The 23,638-nt window shown below is 38.7% G+C and overlaps 1 protein-coding gene across 1 annotated transcript; it reads right to left on the bottom strand.

Annotated features, from left to right (window-relative positions):
• Nucleotides 1–6,485: 6,485 nt before the first annotated feature.
• On the bottom strand, nucleotides 6,486–22,828 carry CLDN1 (claudin 1). Its single transcript, XM_007083550.3, has 4 exons — nucleotides 22,387–22,828; nucleotides 13,428–13,592; nucleotides 10,849–10,933; nucleotides 6,486–9,127 (listed from the first exon to the last, which is right to left on the bottom strand). Exons 1-4 carry the CDS (start codon nucleotides 22,607–22,609, stop codon nucleotides 8,965–8,967), a joined length of 636 nt encoding a protein of 211 aa, XP_007083612.1. The 5' UTR covers nucleotides 22,610–22,828; the 3' UTR covers nucleotides 6,486–8,964.
• Between the last annotated feature and the right edge of the window lie 810 nt (nucleotides 22,829–23,638).

Raw genomic sequence — 23,638 nt, 5'->3', positions numbered from 1 at the left:
ATACTGGACATTAAAAAAAAAAATCACAAGAGATGTCCAGTATCAAAAGATGTCTAGTGCCAAATTTTCTTAAACTCTAGAGCTTGTATCAGATCTTCCCTTTAATTCTCAGAGAAAAAGTTATTGAATCTTTGTAGATAGGGAAGCACCTACTCAAATTTCTTAATCTGAAACTTGAATCTTTGCATATGCCTTACCTTTATTACACTTTCTTTTCACTTTTGCTTTAAGTATGCTGAGTCGCTTGGAATAACTTATGTGTTTTGTTCACCACATTGCTTGCCCTTTCACCTGTGCACATCTTGCCCTCCACTGGGAATGCCTTTCTTTGTTTTGTCCTGACCATGCCTCGGTGCTTCTCTCTCTACCAGCTTTCTCAACTCTCTAAAGTTATTAACTGCTCCCTGCTTCTGGGCTTCCCTTAGCACTCAACACCAACAGTTTCACCTCTCATATACATGCAATCATGGTATGCCCAGATATTTGCTAGTCAAGGATTTCTATCTCAAGTTAAAATTGCCAGATCACAGTGAAAGGAGCAATTCTCCTAGGTGTTTTCAAATTGGCTTTCTATAGTTAGTGGTTTACCAGTTCACACTTGTAAATGAGATTGAGAACCCATTTCCTCATATCCTAGCCAACACTTGGCGTTTTTAGGTTTTAAGACTTTTACCACTCTGAAGAATAGGAAATAAATGGTTTTTCTCTGGTCATTAGTGGTCATTCAAGGTTTCTCTCACAACCTGAATTTGTATCCTAGTTGATTAATTTTTTATTTCTCTCATAATTTCTGTTTTTGAAGCCTCTGTGTATGGCCTTCTGGGCTATCCACTGCGCAACCTCTATGGTACATCATTCATGTAGACCACAGTGGCGATGGTATCATTCTGGGTTTTTGCAAAATGGTGGCTCTGAGGCAAAGGCTATGTTTTCCTCATCTCTATACTTTCTGTTTGGATCAGAATTTGGCACAGAGTAAGCACTAACGTACAGAGAGGACAGTTTCACTGATAACATTTCAACAAAATTGCTTTGCTTCCAACATCTCATGAGGATGTAAAAAAGTAAAGTTGCTGCATCTAGACATTTTTATTGTTATGTGCATTTTATGTTTTATCATTTTTTTTAAGTCACATCATCAGGAAATGTGCTTGTCTATATGATGTATAGTGCTAACCTGACTTTTTGATTCGTAATATTTATGGGTCTCTCAATTCTGAGTAGATATATTATTGTGAAAGACAGACGTGGAGGTTGGTTAATATATGAAATCAGAGAAAAGACCCTACCCAATCAACTGTGCACTTGAAATTGTAAAGATAATGGCTCAGTCAGTTAAGAGTCTGACCTGGGCCCAGGTCATGATATCTCAGTCCGTGAGTCCAAGCCCCAAGTCGGGCTCTGTGTTGACAGGTCAGATCCTGGAGCCTGCTTCGGATTGTGTCTCCCTCTCTTTCTGCGCTCCCTCACTCGCGCTCTCTGTCTCTCACTCTTTCTCTCTCTCCCTCTCTTAAAAATAAATAAACATTAAACATTTTTTAAAAATAAATAAAAAACATAACGGTTTTCCTTTTTCCAAGAGAATTATGCCTGAAAAGCATAATCCCTTATATTTGTTCAGTGTTTTTGGTTTACAAAGGACATTCACATTATGTAATGTCATTTGATTTCTACTAAAACTCTGTGGGTTAAGTCACACACATGTTATTGCTGAGGTTGAGAGACATTCGTAAATTGGTTGAGGTGATCTAGCTAATGAGACAAGCAAAATCTGATACTCAGGGGCAACAATGTGCTCATCTGTGTAACTAAACTTCCCAACTTGCTGTGGAATGTGACCACAGGAACACCATTTTAGCTAATGGGACATAAAAGTGGAAGCCTGTTGACATTTCTTTGTTTTATAACACATTTCTTTATTGTCTTTTCCAATACACTATTTGATACAAACAAAAGAATATATATATGTAAGTTTTAAAGAATAATAATTATATATAATGAATACCTGTGAACCCTCTACCAAACCCAGGACTAGAACATAGCCAACAACATCCGTGTCTGTAAGCTCTTCACTGATCTCACCACAGGCCTTCTTCCAGATGTAACACTGTATTGAATTTTGTGTCTATCATTCCCAGGATTTTCTTTCTCAATAGGTTGTCTCTTATGTATATATGCCTTAACAATATATTACTTAGTTTTGAGTTTTATAAAAATGGTATTATACTCAGTGTGTCCCTGTGGGACTTTTTTTTTTAATCACTCAAAATCACATTTCTAAATAACATAATCCTTGAATACATAAAATACTTTATTTTATGTATGGCTGTACTTTTTTTCATTTTCACTGCTACAAGATATTCTATTGTATGAATACACCACAATTTATCACACTCTCACCAGTGAACATTTGAAAGAATTCCAGTTTTCTTTCTATTAAAATTACTACATTGGTCAATTGTATTCATGTATACTGTTATATATATTGATTTTTTCTAGGAGTTCATTGTTACAGGAGTTTGGATGTTTAAATTTATAATATAACAGTATTTCAAACTTGGTTGGACCAATTGAGAGACTCACCACCATTGATCAACACTTGTATTATTAGACTTGTAAATTTTGCCAATCTATGGAGTATGCCTATGGCCTAAATTTGCATTTCACTAATTTTATATATAAGGTTTTTTGTTAAGGTTATTAATAAAGTTGGGTGTATTTTCATATCTTTAATGACCTTATATCATTCATCTTTTGTGAAATACCTTTGCATGAGTTTTGGCTATTTTTCTATTGAGTTATATATTTTAAATTCATTTATTGGTGTTCTTTTTATATTCTGTATATAAAATTTTTGTTTATTATATGTTATGCCGTGGTTTCTCCTCCCAATTATGGATTATCTTTTTATGTTCCTATCATGTTTTTGATGAACAGAAATTCTTCATTTTAATGTAGTTGTATATCTCCTTTAAAAATGGTTTCCATTTGTGTTTTATTTAATAAAAAAATTCTGTAATTAATGGTAAAGAATCTGTTCAATTTTTTTTCTTCTGGAATTTTTTAAGTTTTTGTTTTCATATTCAAGTCCTTAACCCATATGGAATTCATTTTTGTGCTAGATTAAAAGAAAAACATCCATTTTGGGAGAATAAAGGACTTTAATTCAGGTCAACTTAGTTAAGAAATACTTGTCCAGTTTTCAAAATTTACCTTTTCCAAATTATGTGTGTGTGTGTGTGTGTGTGTGTGTGTGTGTATGTTTACTTTTTCTTTTTGTGGGGAAAGAGAATCAAGACAAAAAGTCATAGAGATGATGAAAAAACTGAAATAAAATAATTAATCAATTAAAAACAAATGAAGTAAAATTATGATTTAGCTAAGGACTTTCTGAAAATTTCCTGTAGCAAAGGAAAATAACTCAGGCTCTGTTTTATAATCATTTATCCTCTTGAGAGAATGTTATTTTTAAGTAGAAGGCTGTTCTTTAATAAATAATTTCTTTTGCATTAATGGCTATTTTGGAGGGTTACTTAAAAATAATAGAAAATGACAAGAAAAGAAGTTATTTTTCTAAAGAAATATGAGAAAAACCTCTTAAAACTGCCTCCCTTTAACTCCTTCTCTCCCCTCAGCAAACAAACACACACCACCAACAACAAAAACCCTAAAACTGGAAAATAAAACCACAATATTAGAGAAAGGGTAATTATACAACAATGTAATCTATGAAGTAGTTGGGTGTGTGTTTAGCCAGAAAAAGATTTTGAGCATTATTGCTGAAGGATGACATTGTCCAGTAGTTTACAACCCAGTTCATGCATTGGAGTCTCCTGGAAAGCCACTACCTGGGACTTCCTCTCAGAGGTTCTGATTCCCCTGATCTGGGGTAAGACCTTAAAAATGGGACATTTCAAAACCATAGGTGAATCTGATTTTGTTATGGATAAGAACCATTGATTGCATGGGGCCAAGCTCCTCATTTTACAGATTAAAAAAAAATCGATGGAGCTCTCCATAGCTCACTGTGGCTGATCAATGGTGGAACCAGTGCTAGATTCCAAGTTTAGTTCTCTTCCCACGTAATAATTGTTCACCCTGCTCATTATCTGGATAGGGTCTTTTTTTCTTTATTTTATTTTATTTTATTTTATCTTATTTTATTAATGTTACTTAGTTAACATGCAGTGCAATATTGATTATAGGAACAGAATTCAGCAATTAATCAACCACACTCAACACCCAGTGCTCGTCACAACAAGCACCCTCCCTGATATACATCATCCATCTAGCCCATCTCCGACATCCCCTTATCCTCCCTCAAGTTTTTCTCTATCATTAAGAGTCTCCTGTGATTTGTTTCCCTTTCTTCTTTTCCCCTGCCCTTTTCTATATGTTCATCTACTTTGTTTCTTAAATTCCATATATGAGTGAAATCATAAGATATTTGTCTTTCTCTGGTTGACGTATTTTTCACAAAAAACGGGCACATAGATCAATGGAACACAATAGAAAACCCAGAAATGGACCCACAACTATATGGTCACCTCATCTTTGGCAAAGCAGGAAAGAATATCCAATGGAAAAAAAGACAGTCTCTTCAACAAATGGTAATGGGAGAACTGGACAGCAACATGCAGAAGAATGAAACTGTACCACTTCCTTACACCATATACAAAAATAAATTCAAAATGGATGAAAGACCTAAATATGAGATAGGAAACCATCAATATCCTAGAGGAGAACACAGGCAGCAACCTCTTTGACCTCTACCAGAGCTACTTACTAGACACATCGCTGAAGGCAAAGGAAACAAAAGCAAACATGAACTATTGGGACTTCATCAAGATAAAAAGCTTCTGTACAGCAAAGGAAACAATCAACAGAACTAAAAGGCAGTCTTCAGAATGGGAGAAGATATTTACAAATGACTTATCTGATAAAGGGTTCGTATCCAAAGTCATAAAGAATTTATCAAACTCAACAGCCAAAAAACAAACAACCAAATTAAGAAATGAGCAGAAGACAGGAATAGACATTTTTCCAAATAAGACATTCAGATGGCTGACACATGAAGAAATACTCAACATCACTCATCATTAGGAAAATACAAATCAAAATCATGATGAGATACCACCAGGACAGGGTCTGTTGGTACCCTACATCACTTAGCCTTGTCTGCATTCACTGACACTGGACTTATCATTGGTGTTCAGTAAGTATTAGTTGAGTAAATTTATATCTCAAGTTCAATTGCCAATACTGGCCATATTGGAAAAACCTGTCAATGGAAGTCTAATATACAAAATGCCATGAGGTTTGCAGAAGTTCAGAACATTGAGAATGTTTTTGATTATTTTTGGACTCAACAAGCTATTTCCCATAACCCTAGAATCTACGCTAACTTCTGTCAGTTTCCATGGTACCAGCTAACTGTAGAGATTTTAGGGCAGGCTGGGGACACATGGAATATGTCTAGGCTGGGAGAGGAGGGTACTGCAGAAATCTTACACTTCTGCCACATGCAGAGAGAAAGGAAAGTATCCACTACTGGATTTTATTAGGATATTAGCAACAGGTTTACAAATGGGGAATATAAAAATGGCATGGAGTTTTCCCTGAACCGGACACACATCTACATAGGAAGTGCTACAACATAGGGGAAATGGCATGGTTTGCAGAAAAATGGCATCCAACAAGGATGAGCTCACACAGAAGTGGGTGTCTACTCGGTATGATTTACTTCAGAGTTCTTGTCAGGAGCACGTACGCATTTTATCTCCTCTCAAACTGCATGGGCCTGGACCCTACCCACAGAAATTTAAATTCTACAGAAAGAGTTGGGATTCTGTTGCATCTGCTCAATTAGTTGAGATCAAACTGACTGACAGCCTTAGTCTCTCACCCATCCTGTTGATGTCTGAAATTCCACACAGAGCTGCAATCATTTGTTTACAAGCCTATATCTTTAATATGAAAATTGCCCAGGGAGGGGTTGCAATTAAGGCTTTATCAATTATTGATATTTTCAGGTAATTAGTGAATGTGTTTCATCACTTGCTTTCCTCAGAGGTAGTTTTGATAATAATCATCACAAAAACGATAATGAATTTCTAGCCTACCGTCTGTCACTCTTCCACCTTCTGAGGTGGTTGTGTACGCTTGCACAATACTGTACAATGGCTATTTTACCATTTAGTCATCTTTTGTAGCATGTCCCCTATTTGTGGATGAGGAAAATAAAGCACCTTCTCTTGGAATTCTCTTCTATCACCAGCCTTGATGAGGTAGAAACTCAGTTTGAGAGAAATAGGCCATTACAGTGGGTAGAGTTACTCAACTACTTGATAGATGGCCCAGAGGCACAATGGCACTTTCCCAGGAACGTACAGTGAGTCAGATCCTATCCTCAACCATAATTTCTTCCAACCATGACGATCTTGAAATTAGAAAAACAAGCTATTTTTTATTAAAAAAAACACAGTTTATTGAAAAAGAGTAATGCTTTATACAAATTCCCATTACAAAACTCCAAAATATCTATTTGTCTGTTTCCAGGCACAGAAGAGGAGTACAAAAATAGCAGAATTGGATAAATTCTGGTGTACCAATTCTGTTGGCCATTTTAGACTATCAATTTCTCTGTAGAGTTTAGCAACCAGTAGCCACATACATTTACACTCAGACATCATTAGGACGTATGTAAGTAGAAAGTCTCTTTGATTTATACCTTCTAAGAACATAGAGTTTTAGATTTGGAAGACACACTAAAATTTTCTGGTTCATATCCTCATATGATGCAGCCCTTTGGATAACTTCCCCATGTGGTTTCACCATGAATTACCATTTCCAAACTACCTATTCAAGTAGTGCTAGCTGCCAGCTAATAGCAACACCTTGTATATGCTGGCCAGTTACTATAATTCAAAACATCTTCCATATTTTGCCTTTGCTAATGCTTACACTCCTGTTTTACCCATTACATCTGCAAACTTGTGCTAAGTCAGGTCTGCATTACTGAAAGAAGAGCTTAGCCACAAAAAGCATCAGGCCATACCAACTGAAGAAACTAAGACTTCCTCAGAATCTTTTCCATTTAGTAAGCTGAATTCCACTTTAGTGTCCCATCATGTGAGAGATTAAGGCAAGAAAGCCATTTCTTAAAATTTCTCTCTTTTCAGTGATTTGAAAAGCAACCCAAAACCTATGCACTCAAATCCTTAATTCTTTTTTCATAGAGTATTTTTCTTTTTACCTTATCAAACCATATTTACATGTATCCCATATTACTGGATCCCCACAACAGCCCTGTGAGGTAGGCAGGTCAGGAGTCACAATCCCCTTTTTACAGATGAGGCAATAAATCTAGGGCAGCAAAGTGCCTTGCCCAAACTCACGTAGTAATTGATAGCACCAAGATTCAGATCAGGTCTCCAGACACCAAAGCCAACACCCTTCCATTACATCATCTTGCTCAAGTGAAGTAGTAATTTCTCAGACAGGAACACGAAGAGCAATTGTTAAAATGGAACAGGGAACCAATAGCATGGCATACACAGCTGATAGAAAGGAAATGGACCAATAGAGAAAGGAAGGTGCTGGGCGATGTAAAGGCATTGTAGAGGTTGGGTTCAGTGACTTCTTAACAGCCAATTGAGCAAATAAAAACACTACTTAGGCATAGTTCATGTTCAAAGCATGAGAATAATATCAACTAATTGATACTCACACTGCCTCTACCAGCTGGTTAAGTATCATTATCTCAATTTGACAGATGGGAAAAAAGGAGAAAGATTAAGTGACTCGCTTACAGCTAGAGAGGGAATATTCGTCATCAGCTTATCACTACAGGAAGTTTATCACTTCATTCAGACATGTGAGACATTTTTTTCTAGAAAGAAGTAAACTATATGATAATTACATATGAGAAAACAATATGGTTGAGGGGGTGCGGGGAGAAAAAGATAGTTTGGGGGGGATATACAACTGTGAATAAGTAGCTTAAAAACTCAATCAATAAAATTGTGTTACAACACCCGGGAAAGTAGCACACAGCAACTCAATCAGACAAATATTTTCAAAGCAAACAAGAGTGTTGTAAGGCAGAGTACAGAAATCGTGTGGGAAGGTCAACAGGAATATATCATCTGGTCATACAGAAAGATATTCTCCTAACGTTCTGATTTGTAAGAGATTCTTACTGACTCTAGGCATTAAATTGTAGGCATATAAAATGTGTTATCAGATTCAATATTAAGCTCAGCCTAATGAAGAAAAACAATAAAGACATGAAAAATGACTGATGACAAAGCACATAGTGTAAGACTATAATAAAAATAATATAAAAGAAGCACATGAAAAGGGCACATGTGAAGAAGTGAAAAAAGTCATACTTGATAAAATAGATTAGGGCTTCTGTCAAAGACACTAATAACTCATGAAAGAGAGAAAATGATATTTGACCTATTATATATGTGTCCATACAGAAGAATAGAAATATACCAAATAAACTGCTTTTTTCAATCAATATAGAATTAAATATATTTTTCTTTTTTTAGATATACTTTAAGTATAATGGTACCAATATAATGATAAGAGCTTTTGTTATCGAACTTTTTATAGAAAAACATGTATATATACATATCTATATATATTTATGGAGCGCCCCCTCCCTACATTTGAGGTGATTACTCAGTGGGAAGCAGTAATAAAAATGGAAAAGGCTTCCCTCCTGTATTGAAGGAAAGGAGATAAAATAAGACTGAGCCATTTTTAGCAACGGGTATTTTTTTTTTAAATATCGGGTTTTTTGTTTTCGTTTTTTTTTTTTTTTTTGGTTTTGTTTGGTTTGGTTTGGTAATACCACAGTTCAGACTACAATAGTCAAAAGTCTAAGGTCAATGACAGTATTACAATGTCCATTTTCTACTTCTTTCGATAGTGCTGTCTCCTTTTGCTTCTGTGTCACACGTAGTCTTTCCCACTGGAAGGTGCAGGTTTTGGATAAGGCCGTGGCGTTGGGTAAGATGTTGTTTTCCGGGGACAGGAACAGCAAAGTAGGGCACCTCCCAGAAGGCAGAGAGAAGCAGCAGCCCAGCCAGTGAAGAGAGCCTGACCGAATTCATACCTAAAAAGAAAAGACAATGCATTTGTTTAATCAATGAACCATTGAAAATTTTTATAATTAAGGATGGAAATCAGTATCATATCCATTTAATATTTTTCCAATTAAAAACAAATCCCCCATGATCCCTTGGGGGAGGTACTCTAAGGTTTATGAATACATACATATAAGAATGTTTACATTACAGTTGTAGACACTTTGCAATAGTAGCTCAGGCAATATGGCATGCAACACCAGGTTAATCACACAAATATTTCCAAAGACTTTACCACATGTAGGAGACCTGTAAAGCATGTTTATGACTTGGACCATGATTCTCAGGCTAAAACTGAACAATTATGCTCTTGCCAAGTAGCAACCGTATCCTGTAAAGAAACTGCTAGAGAGCGATGGAGACTATTAAAATTTCAATAGTTGATCCTAGATACCTACATACGCTGAAGTCAGAAATGTATGGTTTTCTTAAAAAAAAAAAAAAAAAAAAAAAAAAAAAAAAAAAAAAAAGACTTCTGAGCAATCCACAGACCATTCAGATTAGCTGATTCAGGTGGATGTATGAAGCCAGACTCCTGAGGAGAGGATCTGTGAATGATGGTGGACCACAGAGTAGAGGAGGGATGGATCTAGAGTGATGAGGCCTGGATTCTCCACTGTTGCAGTTTTGGCTAGTAAGTACCTTCACATCCCAGCCTTAAGTTTCTGCTTCTCTTAAAGCAGGATAATCTCGTCTGCCTCAGTGGATGGTTTTCAGGATCATGGAACACCATGTAAATAACAAGTATACAGTGCCAAGCAATTTATGAAGTGCTTTCACATGCATTACTGATACAATTTTAGCCTATTGAGACTGCAATTTCCGTCCCTATATTGTAAGTCTTAGGGGATGGGCTCCAACAGGATCATGATCACCGCAGTATGTGTTCTCCTAGATGTGGGTGATTACAAGAAGAGAAGCACACCTTATCTCTCCAATCACTGTGATTCTTCATCCATTCATCCTAGCTCTAAACAAACAATAATTATACCTTAACATCCTGACTTTGAATGCAGTTATTAGGCCTTAATGATGTGAACACAGCGAGACAAAGAGCCTTGTCGCTGATCAAAGAGTGTTGTTACATGAGAGCTAAGACTCAGCTCTGTTATTTCTACAACTTGCAATTTTAAGAAAAACGACCTTAGCAAAGCCAATTTTATAGCTGTTATGGAACAGAAAATTTCAAAGTAGTATCTCAACTTATTTTTTTCATAAATAAGTTATATTTTTTTTTCTTAAATAAAATTAAACTGTTGGGATTGAAGTACTATTCATTAACCTCTACAGTATTACTATTTTTTCAACCAATCATAAACAGTGTGTTAACTTACAAATAATCAATCAATCAAGTGCGGTAAGTATTGGGATATACTTCAAAAAGCAAATGTTAAATATGTTAACATCTTTATTGATATTAAAAGAATAAACAAGAAATAAAGGTCCAGTATATACTTGAAAAGTATAAAGCTTGGAAATGTTCTACTTTTAAGCGAATTTTGTCATCAATATAGGCTGTTAAAACTCATTTTAACATCAGTTAGAGGCCTTTTAGATTATTTTCAAGTTTGACTAAAATTTCATAAACCTCCCAGCAAATCTGGGAAGTTACAGCACTAGTTGGACTTTGCAGAACATAAAAAGGGTATTTTCTCAGAGAACAAACTATTTTATGCATGAATAGCATTACCTGGCATTGACCGGGGTCATGGGATCATAAAATTCTTGAACAATTCTATTGCCATACCATGCTGTGGCAACTAAAACAGCCAGACCTACAGAAATTCAAAACAAAAGACTGTTAATCATTGTGGAACAATGAACATAAAATATACACCCATTACATTTATAAGCATTTTACAAGAATTGAACCTCATCAATAGTGCTGACATTTTTAATTTAGTCAATTTTAATTTAGACAAGTTTAACTGAGGGAGCCTGGAGATTCAGACATGATTTATTCCAAGTATTCTGTTAAGAGAGGCAAAAATATTAAGTTGAAGTTGGGCATGGTTTACCCTCTTCATATCATCTTATTCACTTACAGTCCAAGGTCACAGGTACAAATAACACTTCCTTGGGAAATAACTCAACAGCTTGGTGTCAGCTAAGATCTCCTTCAAAGATATTGTTACACATTAGTGTACTAAACTTTTTGATAAAACCAATGTCCGTTTTAGTATAGACAGTCACTTGCAAAAGAGATGAAAACCCTTCTCCATTTTTCTTGACCCAAATTCGAAATTTACATTTCTACAGGACCAAAAGGAAAGTAAACAACTAGATAGCAGGGAAGAGCAGGACCTGTCTCAGTATGGACCAAATCCTACTGCCCCACTGGCCAGACATGCCAGATATTGCCTTGAGAACTGGTGAGGTGCCATATGCTAGATCGATTTACGTAGCATGCCCTCAATTTCTCACACACTTCCTATTTCAGTAATACCAGGGAAACTACTTACTCAACATAATTACTCCTATCATTTATAAGAAGTATAAAATATCTCAGTATTTCTTATCCAAAGAGATTAAGTAGCTTCTTTTTACAGTAATTCTATAAAACTATCACTATAAACAGATTAAATATGTCCATGCTACTCCCTCCTTCCCTTTCCCCTCCCTACTCCCCGCCAAAATTGGCCCAATCTAATTGTCTCTAATACTTGACAGAAAACACTATTGCTTTTGGCTACCAAGACAAAGGCTACCGATGACAAGGCTCCGGAACCTGCTACCCTCACTACCGTAAAACAGAAGCAGGGGTGTTGCACTTACAGAAGTTATAAGAAGGTAAGCGAAGAAGGGGCACTATGCAGTTTATTCATAGCCTTTGGGACCAAACTGTTGGGAATAAAATGCCATCCATCCTTTTTCTGACAGGAGCTAATTTGAATAAATTCAAAGACTGATCCCTTTAGCCAAATCTTTAGTAAAGCCACAGACACTCTTCCTTCACTATTGGTAAAATCCACATATGATGCTGGGCTAAAGGCCCTACAAAGTCTTTTGTCAAAGAGAAAATGAGAAAAGAAAGTCTAATTCTAGCTCTTCCTAATGATAGATTATATCACTAGCGTCATTTTAAAAAACTATAATAGACTACTACATATACTATATAAGGTACATACACTGTTTATAATTTATATAGTAGTCTATTATTTTATATACACACATATATACATATGTGTATATATGTGTATACATACATATAAACAATCTTATTTAATATAATTCTTATTATAGGCTTAAAAGTTTTTTTTAATGTTTATTTTTGAGAGAGAGAGAGAGAGACAGACAGAGTATGAGCTGGGGAGGAGCAGAGAGAGGGAGACACAGAGTCCAAAGCAGGCTCCAGGCTCTGAGCTGTCAGCACAGAGCCTGACGTGAGGCTTGAACTCACAAACTGTGAGATCATGACCTGAGCTGAAGTTGGACAATTAATGGACTGAGCCACCCAGGCACCCCTCATTATAGAATTTTATAATGGAACTGTCCACGTCTTCTTCTGGTACTCATTTTCTCAAAGGTCACACATGTAACACATCAATCAACACTTGAATGAAGCAACAAATACATGTATGTTGTCTATGGAAAACAAAACTTCATTACTTTATCAAGGCTCTCTCTTTCTTATCTCATCTAACCTAATTTCCTGCCATTCCAACGTTCCACCTCTACTCCATTTGGCCTTTCTCTTCACTTCTCTATAGTACATCCTATTTATTCTGGAATCACATCTGTCTGCCTGGAATGTTGTCCTCATTTTTCTCCAAAAAACCTCAATCCCATCCATTGCTCACAGACCTTTACAATTCACGCAATCTTCACGTACTCTCTCTGTCATTACTCCCCATCTCTGCTACACAGTGTCTGTGGAGACACTACAGAAAATTTCTGAATCATATAGAATTGTTCCTTAGTGTTTGCCAAATAGAAAATACCTCTCTTCACCTGGAAGACAGGTTGTAGCAAAACAGCCGGCACCTGGGACCTCAATGAACAGACCTGCCCGCCCCCCCCCCACTCTCCGCCGCCATAGAGCACAGATCTCAAATTTTCATTTGGATCCTATTTGAGAGAGTGAAAGTCGACTCAAGGTTTCTGTGTCTTCAAGATTTTAAAGGAACCGAAATACATCCTTCAAGATCTGAAAGGAGCTTAAATAAATCAGTTTAAGTGCAACCAATCCAATAAACTCTCAGGAAACCGAAACCGAGGTCTTCAACTGTGCCAGAGACATGGGGGGCGGGGGGACGGGGCCACTCTTACCTGCAATGAGAAATGTCACACCCCCAATGACAGCCATCCGCATCTTCTGCACCTCATCGTCCTCCATGCACTTCATACACTTCATGCCAACAGTGGCCACAAAGATGGCTATAAGTCCCAGAAGGATGCCAATCACCATCAAAGCGCGGGTTGCTTGCAAAGTGCCTGGAAGGAAACATTTTACAACATGGAAAAAGGACGCCCAGGCCAACAAGAGGAGAATGAATGAAGGCCAAGTATATTCCAATGTTGTAGGGAAGAGATAACAATGAACTAGGAGTCAGGACAGCCCAGTTCCAGCAATGTTTCTGCAGGTAACCAACAAAGTTTCCTCTCCAGAAAAAGAAACTCCTGGCTGGATGATGAGTAAGAAGTCCTCCAGCTCTCACATTTTATGTTTTCAATATGAACTTCAAATTCTCTAGAAAAATAATTAATGACCTGGTTGAATAGGTTTAGCAGAACTAATACATCTCTAATCCTCACTAGCAGAGTATTTTAATTCTGAAATAACAATCCTATGTTATTATCCTTAATGTTAAACCATTTATAATTAACATGGCTTACAATATACTTTGGTAATAGTCAATGGCTTTATACTCCAGTCATCAAGCTTCAGAAAAAAACAGGTGAATTTAGAAGACGAGTAACGAATTTCTCAAAGATTATCATGGCTGGATAAGTAACATTTGTATCTCCAGTGATTGGGCTGGGGGTGGGGGATATCAATGGCATTTTCTTAGAACAAAACCAAATAAACTTTGAGATGTTAGTTTGGAACATAGTAGTTTTATATTTTCAGAGGTATCACCAGTGTCCAAAACGATTAAACTGTCAGGTTGTAAAATAGCAGACAATAATTTAATGTAGCATTTCTCAAGATTCCACTAATTTTCTCATATCCTGTTATTGTCCTTGGCGTACTAAATCATGATCATATAGATACAGTCGGCTTTGGGAGGTTATACCAGTATGTTACCTAAAGAGTAAAAACCATGATACCATCACTGTGGAATGAAGGCACAGATTGAAAATAAAAGTTTCTCCCCTTCAACTTTTTCACTCACTTATGGGGAAATGACTTTGATTAATTGTAGATTTTTTTCCTCCTTCAGATAAAGATCTTTATCTTATTGACAGTGTTAATATGTGACAATTATTTTTGCAGATATAAATATTATTTACATTGTAACATACTGTGCCATCTTGGGTAAGCTGCTTATTATTCTTTGGGACCATGCTTCTATTATGGAAAGTGTGAATGACCATATCTCTAGCCAAGAAGTTGGAACACCTTACTTCTTGATGGTCTGCAAAAGTGGCTGACATGATGGAAAGGTTTTGTATCTCATTATCAGACCGATACTTAAGCTCAGTCTTATTATGTTCAAAACTTACATTCCCAGTCGCAGTTAACTCTAAAGATTTCTAAAACATCATTCAATTTTAATGTTTTAATATTTACATCCAATCTCTGATAAAATCACAAGAATCAAAGGTATTTTATTTTACTGTATCTGACAGATATTTTGGAAGCCAAGATAAATTTTTATTTGATTAAAAAATTTTAATGTTTATTTATTTATTTGAGAGAGACAGAGAGAGACAGAGAGAGAGTAGGAGCAGGGGAGGGGCAGAGAGAGGGAGACACAGAATCTGAAGCAGGTCCCAGGTTCCAAGCTGTCAGTACAGAGCCTGAGGCGGGGCTCGAACTTGTGAACCACGAGATCATAATCTGAGCTGAAGTCAGATGCTCAACCGACTGAGCCACACAGGCACCCCATGATTTAATTACATGCCAAAATGGAAACACCTTCCCCGCTTACATATCCACGTCCTTATAAGCATGTGTGGGCACATGTGTACCCTACCCACACACTTCGCTTAAGATTCCAGGGTAGTATAAGAACTGCTGAATGAAAACACATGTTCCCTATGCATTTCCCAGGAACTGAAGCTGCTTACAAGATTAATGTAAACCTTCTTCCTTGGAATCACAAACAATCCTGAGGTAAGAGGAGGAAAGTACCAAGGAATCCACTGTTACAGTGTGTCCTTCCTTCTCATTTCCCAACAGTTTTTGCAAGGACAATCATTATGCAATAGGGAAATGAAAAGCAAAATAACTAAGTTCTTATACATAACACAAATTTCAGATTTGGTTCCAAATGCCACTGAGAGCAAAAGAATACCGGAAGAGGAAATACTGAAACTCACAAAGATAATCCATATGCCAGGAGGATAGATGACTCCTGTCTGTTTGCCTGGAACTGTCTTTTTTTTTTTTCCAAGTTTATTTATTTATTTTGAGAGAGAGAGAGAGAGAGAGAGAGAGAGAGAGAGAATCCCAAGCAGGCTCCATGCTGCCAGCGCAGAGCCTGATGTGGGGCCTCGAACCCACGAACTGTGAGATCACGACCTGAGCCAAAATCAAGAGTTGGACACTTAGCCTACTGAGCCTACTCAGGCACCCTACTGTCTTGGTGTTAAAACTACAAGTCCTAGCTCCTGAGAAGGACCTGAATCCTGGGCAAATGGGGACAGGGGGTCATTCTACTGGAGGATGACAGAATGTGACAAATAAAATGAGGTGGGTTTAGCATGGTGGTCAGAAGGCATAGATCATGCAGGGCTTTGCAATCTGGAGTACGGGGTTCGGTGTTTATTCTAAGTGTAATCAGAAGTCATTGTAGGGGCTAAAAGAAGGGGTGGCAGGATTTTTACCTTCAATATAGAGAGCACAGTTAGCAAATATTCTTACCATGACGACCCTTAAATTACATGCAGCCTTCCACATCTCTCAGCCTCTTCTGCCTTTTTCTCTCATAAACAGTTTTCCAACCTTTATTAACCACTTTTATTGTTAAACTATGATGTCTCTCCAAGTTTTCCACTTTGTTTGTCTTGTAGGGCCCCCAACCTGACTCAGAGACTGTAATAATCATCCTGATCTGCACTTCATGTAAAAACACCAGGCCACCAGCCCAGCAGGTCTGAGCACTTGAATCACAAGGTATTCTTCACGGGAAGTCTACTGTGCCTCAGTCTCATGAGTCACACTTGTATAAAACCACCCAGACAGGGAGCACACATAGATAAACTACTCCACGTCTCCATCTGTACTCACCTGGAATGATCGAATATTCACAGTTTTCATCTCTAAGTTTTCCCCCTTCAGGTCCTCCGGGAAAGCACAGTTGGTTCATGCCATACCCATTTTATTCTTTCCCCTTATTTCACAAAGCTTCTAAGGGGGAGGAAACATTTTCTTCTGTTCATTACAAACCTCCTCTGTTTTATTTCTTCACAGAATAATGAATTATTTGTACAATGCACAAAAAATAATGGCAAAAATAGAAAAAAATTGCTTGGGAATCATATAAGCTGAATGGAACAGAGATCATGTTTCATTTTTAAAGATCTGATAAAGCAATAGTGTTATTTTGCAAAGCAGTATTTTTCTCCTTCTCTCTTTTCATTTATGTCTCGGCATCCACTGACTTGCACAATTTCTATGTTACAATACTGGATGCACATCAAACACAAAATCTCATCTTGCTTCGTTGGAGACATTTGGATGAATTCTTAACTATATTGATACGTGTGGGGTGGGGGGAGTTGTTAAAAAAAAGGCTGAGAATCATAACAACATGAAAACTCACTAGTTAGGTGTATGTAACAATGGATTACAAAGTCAAAGTGAGCAAGTGTTGTGTTACAAGTTATGAGAATTTTATGTGGAGATAGAATCTAAATTGCACAATTTTAAGCTGGAACCAGATGAATCCTTCAAATTAAGGTCTTATGGAAGCCTTTTAAGTCAGAGGTCTAAAATATGTAATTGTGAGCTCCTTGAGGTCTTGGGGCAGATATTTGTTCCATCCAAAACACTACAAACAGTACCTGGCAAGCTACATGGGTTATTCAACCTGTGTTCAACGAATTCAAATTAGAGCATGTTTTTATTTTTTCAAATTTGCACTAATACAATAGAGAAAATGCTCTGGTGTTTAGCTTAGTCTTTGATATACTCATGAGCAACGCCTCCCTAGTGAGCCTGGGTAGAGTAAAAATTTCCTATATAAAGCTAGACTTAGTTTCAATCATTAAAAGCCAGAAACTTATACAAGGAGGGAACAAATCATATTTTGTGCTTAACTTCTTTATTTTTTTAGCTTTCAAAATTTTAGAATTCTGCATTGAATGAGCTTCTGAGCTCATTCTTTCTTTCTTTTTTTTTTCCTAGTAGAATAATGATGAGAAGGATAAAGAAGTTGAGAAATCTTTGAGAGCCACAAAACAGCATTTTAGACCAGATAGATACAGTATAGCCTTGAACTATTAACTCTGAGCTGGCCTAATTGGATCAACTCTGGAAGCAATCTGTTCCTTTCCTGGCCCTTTAAGTTTAGAGACACCTCTACAATATTCTTATCACTGACTAAAGTTGTCTGTGGGGAAAATGGTTAGCAAACATTCAGAAAGTTACACTATTGTTTCTCATCATTATTCAGCAGTAAATAGAGGAGGCAGTCTTTTAATTACACTTACCTAGACCGATAATCTTGAGATTAAAGACCCCCTAAGGGGTTCTCACCACTTTCGACCCGAAAGTATAATTTGAAAAAGTACTTACAAAGACCTCTACTTACAAGACAAGAAATGAGTGAGAAGTTACTGATCGACTACAGTTGGGTTAATCAACATGAGTGTAGAAAGACAAGTATAGACAAGTATGTCCATTTTGTTTTCTAAGGGTTTCTTTTTTTTTTTTTTTTTTTTTTTTTAAGTCTTACTATACAAGCAGCAAAGTCTCCTGTAGATACCTGGCATTGTATAATTGTGTATGCTATTTACTGGCCATATTGCTATATCACTACCTTACACAGTATGTATAAAACAAAATCGATTTTCATTAATTCCACACCCTCACGTGGTCCCCCTTTGCATGAGTAGTTGCTTAATAAGTGTTAGGCAAGTAAATGAACCGACCATTGGGTGACTGAAACAAAAACGCTCTCTTCCCTGCAATTAAATGAGCTCATCACAGACTCACAGAACTATATACTCCCATGGCTTTTTCACTTTTACTCAAGTTCAAAGTTTCTCAAGAGTTCTCATTGTTATGATTTCCATTTTATTGACGCCTAAGCTGGTGGCCACTGCGTATGACCTCAGAACACTGCCACAGTCACTGAAGTGGTCTGGGAGGAGTCAGGACTTAGCACTTCTCAGGATGTCCTGAGTAGTCTCGCTATCTTTTTTGTTTGTTTCTTAGAGAAATTGCCTCATGATTGAATGTAAGCTTCCATATTACCACTTACCCATCGCTCCCATCAGGGAAACCTAAACTATGCACTTGCTTCTTTGCCTTCAATCATGGCAGTCAGTAACAAAGAATGTTGGCACAGGCAGGAATCAACACTGGCACCTTCTAAGTCATTTCAGCTGTATCCCTGGGAGCAAAAATAGGGCCTGGCTTACATTTGTTGAGTTGATGAATGAATCATGGATTCATCTCCCCATCCCCCTCGCTCTGCCCTATTTTATAAGTGGGAAAACTACAGCCCAGAGAGATGGAGTGGCTTACCATAATATACATAGCTACTTAGCACAAAACTAGGGTAAGCATTGAGAACTTCTGATTTCAAGCTTAGATTTTTAATTTTTTTTTTTTACTTTCATCATTCCAAGAGTCAAAACTAATTCATGAAACAGAGTCGAACACCAGTGGCCCCTTGAACACCCCTTGGTTGCAGCATGAATTATGTAGACTGGGGAAATGTGAGTACCTTCCTCTCTGCCTATGCTTTAAAGACTTAAAATCCAAGTCAGTGATTTTGTCTCTTTGATTGAGCCTGACATCATGGGGAGAGTGCTGGGAAACCTTACTGACAACCCATACTCATTAAGCACACCTACACACATGTGGGTTCATGCAAAGCAAGTGGAACAGGCTAGAGGAGCTTATAAACAAATTACAGAATCCCAAAGTTACATGAGACTTAGGAAAGTCTAGCCTAACCTTCCATTTGTCTGGTGCTTGGATTTTCCCTACAACATTCCTACAAAATGCTTACTTCTTTACTTGCACACCTCCCACACTGCAGCCTACTTGGACAGCCCAATCCTTTGGACCATTCTCGCCACTAAAATCAAGCAAGAAGAAACAATGAACTAACTACATAAAATAGACACAAGCTTGCCAAAAGCTTGAGAACTGGATCAACACAAGATGTACAGTTTAATCAGGAAAAGTCTACTGCAGCTGTATCTGGCACTCCTCATTGTATATGCCAATTCTCAGCTGCAGGAGTCATCTTGTCAATAAGCATCTCATACCTGGGATGGAACTGAAATGGTTTCGGCCATAGTAAAACCACAATACACAGTGTAACATCCCCCCCCCCATCGCCCCAGGAAGTTTCTCAGTTACATTTTAATAAACTACTTTGCAAGAACCACATAAAAAAAAAAAAAAAAAGCCCCGTTGTATCCCATTTCCTATACTGGTTTCAATACCCTATATTCCTTTAGATATTTTATGAATGCCACATGCTTTTTATAGCTGACACTAGCTAGAGCAGGGGATCAAGGGCTTTTAACATGTCTGTTGTTACAAACCTTGATAAATTTCTCTATCTCCACCCTAAGATGCCAAGTGGGCTCTACTGGCAAAGAGAACAAGGTACAATTTCAGGAAACTTCTAGTTAAGCTATAAGCTAAAAGCACTTCCTGGAATGCAACCCTTTACAAGGGACACTACTTACGTATAAGATAATCATTCTCTTCTAGATGTTACAAAACTGTATCCAATCCAGCCAATGAATCACCACTACCCCAGGTCTCTACATTAGGTGAGGGTGAGGACCACAGCTCAGGCAGAGAAACAGAGACAGGTTCACTAGGCTTCATTCAGAGGCATCTGGTCAGTCATTGGCAGCTTGGGAAAGTACCTGTGAGTCAAGGCTCCCTCTTCTGGGAATCAGTTTTGAGAGAAAGGCCTCACCTCCACTTTGGATAAACCCTGGTTTTGACCAAAACAAAAAGAGGAATCTGATCTGGACTTAAATCATCAGGAAGCAATCTCTAAAATGTGCAGGGGAGTGTATTTAGTTCTTCCACAATAGCTTCAAAAAACTGCAACTGCTATATTAGCAGGGAATAAATGGAAGTAAAACATTTTGACACTTTATCAGGTACAGCAATGACCTACCTGTTGGAGTATTTACAACATGGATCAATTTGGTCATGGATTCTATTTGGTGGCTTAAGGAAGTAAAAGGAAACCTAGTTAAATGTGTTGAGAATGAACTGTTTTGATCAGAAGAATCAGAGAGCTCTCTGGAATTGCCCTTAAAACCTTCTCCATCTGCCAAGTCCTTAGCATGACATGCAAAATGCCTGACATCATTTCCTTACACGCATTCGTCTTTTCATGGGGAGATTCAATGATTACATAAGGGAGCGTACTTAATATACTTCTTATATTTGGTATAAAGGGATCCTAACAATATGGGAACTTTGAAAAGTTGAAACGAGAACACTCAAAACCACCATGCACATTGACGGACCAGGTGCTCAAGCTGTTTGAACAGATTCAGAACAGATTTAATAACTCTAAACTGTATGGTTTCTGACAAAACCACACACAGCAGGTGGGCAGGTCAACAGAAGTAAGTTTGCATGATGACAGCGAGGTTTACCCTCAGAACACAAAGGGGGCTGACGGGCAGGCTCATTTGTCCAGGTAAAGACAGAGGAAACTTTTCTTCAAGTTAGTCCAAGGGCATACGAGGCACACAGGTGCAGGACAACTAGTGGAGTACCTCAAGGAAGGTACTCCAGCCATGAATTGTTATGACCTAGGTAAGTGGCAATTTAATGCATTTCTGAAAAGGCACTCAAAAGCTTTTACCTAGAAAAATAAAAGTAAAAATGCCATTCTATCATCCTTCTCCCCATCATCCTTAGAAATACATCTCTCGAAATAGTTCTCTCTGCATAACCCTCTCCCACTTGACAGAAGAACGGACGTGCGTTACACAGACATTCCTTTGAGGAAGACGGAAGCTCAGAGAAGACCTAATGTGTCTCTCACTACCTTCCTCCCCGGCTGAGTTCTGCCTTCCTCAACTGCGTCTCCTCTGCCACATTTTCTCTATGCCCTCACTCTTCCCTCCCTGTTATGATGGGAGCTTATTTAGAACTTTTCCTTCTTGTCACCCTTTTCCACCTGCCACCAGCTACACTTTCCAAAATAACATGACAATCTGCCTCCTCTGCAGAGTCCAGCTTGAATGCGAACCCCGAGTCAAGGAAGAGAATGCGATGGAGCCTCCCCACACTTAGTGGATCTCAAAACTCAAAAGGATCAGAGTCTTCAAGCTCAAGTGTGGGTAGTACACACTAGGTTGGGACAGTCCATATAGGAATGTGACTTTTACTATGAAAACTCATAGTAAAGATAGATTTTAAAACCCTCACAATTCATCTAAAACTTTGGGATTGTCTAGTAATTGTAGAATCTGGAAAAACTACCAGCCTCTGAACTTTTTAAAGCACAGGGTTTTCTTGCCCAAACCCAACCATTCTTCAATTTACACTGAATCTTACAATGTCCAGGAAAGGCCTTCGATCTGAAGTTGGAGGTTGGCCTTCACCCACTCAATCTCCACTTCACTCTCAAGGGAATTTAAGATAAAAACACACCTACAGGAGAAAAGTGTCACCCAGGGAGTTCGAGGGAAAATCAGAGCTGAGCCCAGGGCGTCTCTTTTCCCAAACCACAGTTCTTTTGCTTCCTCACCACAAAGCACATGAACAGAAGACCTGATCAACTTAAGTTTCATCATGTAATTACATCACGGAATCAACTGGTAGCCTCTACCCAAAAAAGGAGCCCCTGGGGGCCTGGGGTCTCAGGTTCACGGCCGTGGGGGTGGGGAAGGCACTCACTGTTCAGATTCAGCAAGGAGTCGAAGACTTTGCACTGTATCTGCCCGGTGCTCTGTGACACGCAGGACATCCACAGCCCCTCGTAGATGGCCTGGGCAGTCACGATGTTGTCGCCGGCGTAGGAGTAAATCTTCCATTGGGGCAGTGCCGTGCTGACGATGGAGCCGATCCAGCCCAGGAAGGCCAGGATGAAGCCTAACAGCTGCAGCCCCGCGTTGGCCATGGCTCGCTCCGGTGCCCGCGCCGGCTCGCCGGTGGCAGGTGCAGAAGGCGGAGCTGGCAGGTGCGCACCTGGGACTCCCTGGGGTGATGGAGCCGCGCAGAGAAAGTGATTGCGGGGAGCCTTGCTCCTGGTGCTGCCCCTGGCGAAACTGTGGGTCAGGGTCAGCGCTGGGTCCGGTCCGGGTCGGCGCTGGAGTTGGGACGCGAAAAGCTGCGCGGCTCCCGGCTCGGGACTGAGACGCCAACCTGCTGGGCGCCGCGATTTAAAGCGGCTCCGCCCCCGGCCCGCCGGCCGCCGCGCAGCGCCCCCTGGCGGTTTCAGGGCGGCTCACTAGGAAAGCTTCGGGGAGCGCAGGAACCCTCCTCGCTGGCCCCTGCGCCCTGGGCAGGAACGGTGTGGGGACTTACTGGGCAGGCTCAGGGTCCGGTGTGCTCCTGACTCCTTCTCTCTCATTTCTCGCCTCCCCTTTCTCCTCTTGTGAGACTTCTCAGGCTTTCCATTCATTCGATCTACATTTACCCCAAAATGACTCTATATGTGGAAATGCTAAAAATGCATAAAAGATGAAAAGCAGAGGCCTCAAGAGACCCCCGTTTTCATTTTCAACTTTATTTTACTATCTCATTAAAAGGCATTTTCTGTTTATTCCCACAACAGTTCCCCTCCCTCACACACACTTGTCTCTCTTTTGTCCGTCTTCCTCCGCCTTCTTTCCTCCCTCCGTCCCCTTTTTCCCTTCGTGGTCTCCCCTAGAATCACGTATTTCTGCGTGAGTTGTAGGACATCTTTATAGTTTATAGGTTGGGAAACTGGGACCCAGAGAGGAAACAAGATTTTCCTACGATCACACAGCAAGTTAGTAGCACTTCCGGTACTTTCCACTACAGAGTGGTCTGATAGCGACCTGAATATATACCCTTTAATCTACTATCACCGTTATGAAAGTGCTGCCTACCCTCCCCCACCCCTACACACACACACACACACCAGTCTCTTTCCCACAGCAGTTTGTCTTAAAGCAGTGATTAT

This window comes from Panthera tigris, chromosome C2 (assembly GCF_018350195.1).
Source record: "Panthera tigris isolate Pti1 chromosome C2, P.tigris_Pti1_mat1.1, whole genome shotgun sequence".
Taxonomy (NCBI): domain Eukaryota; kingdom Metazoa; phylum Chordata; class Mammalia; order Carnivora; family Felidae; genus Panthera; species Panthera tigris.
Note: the sequence above shows the minus strand (reverse complement) of the source record. Positions and strands in the feature narration are given on the sequence as shown.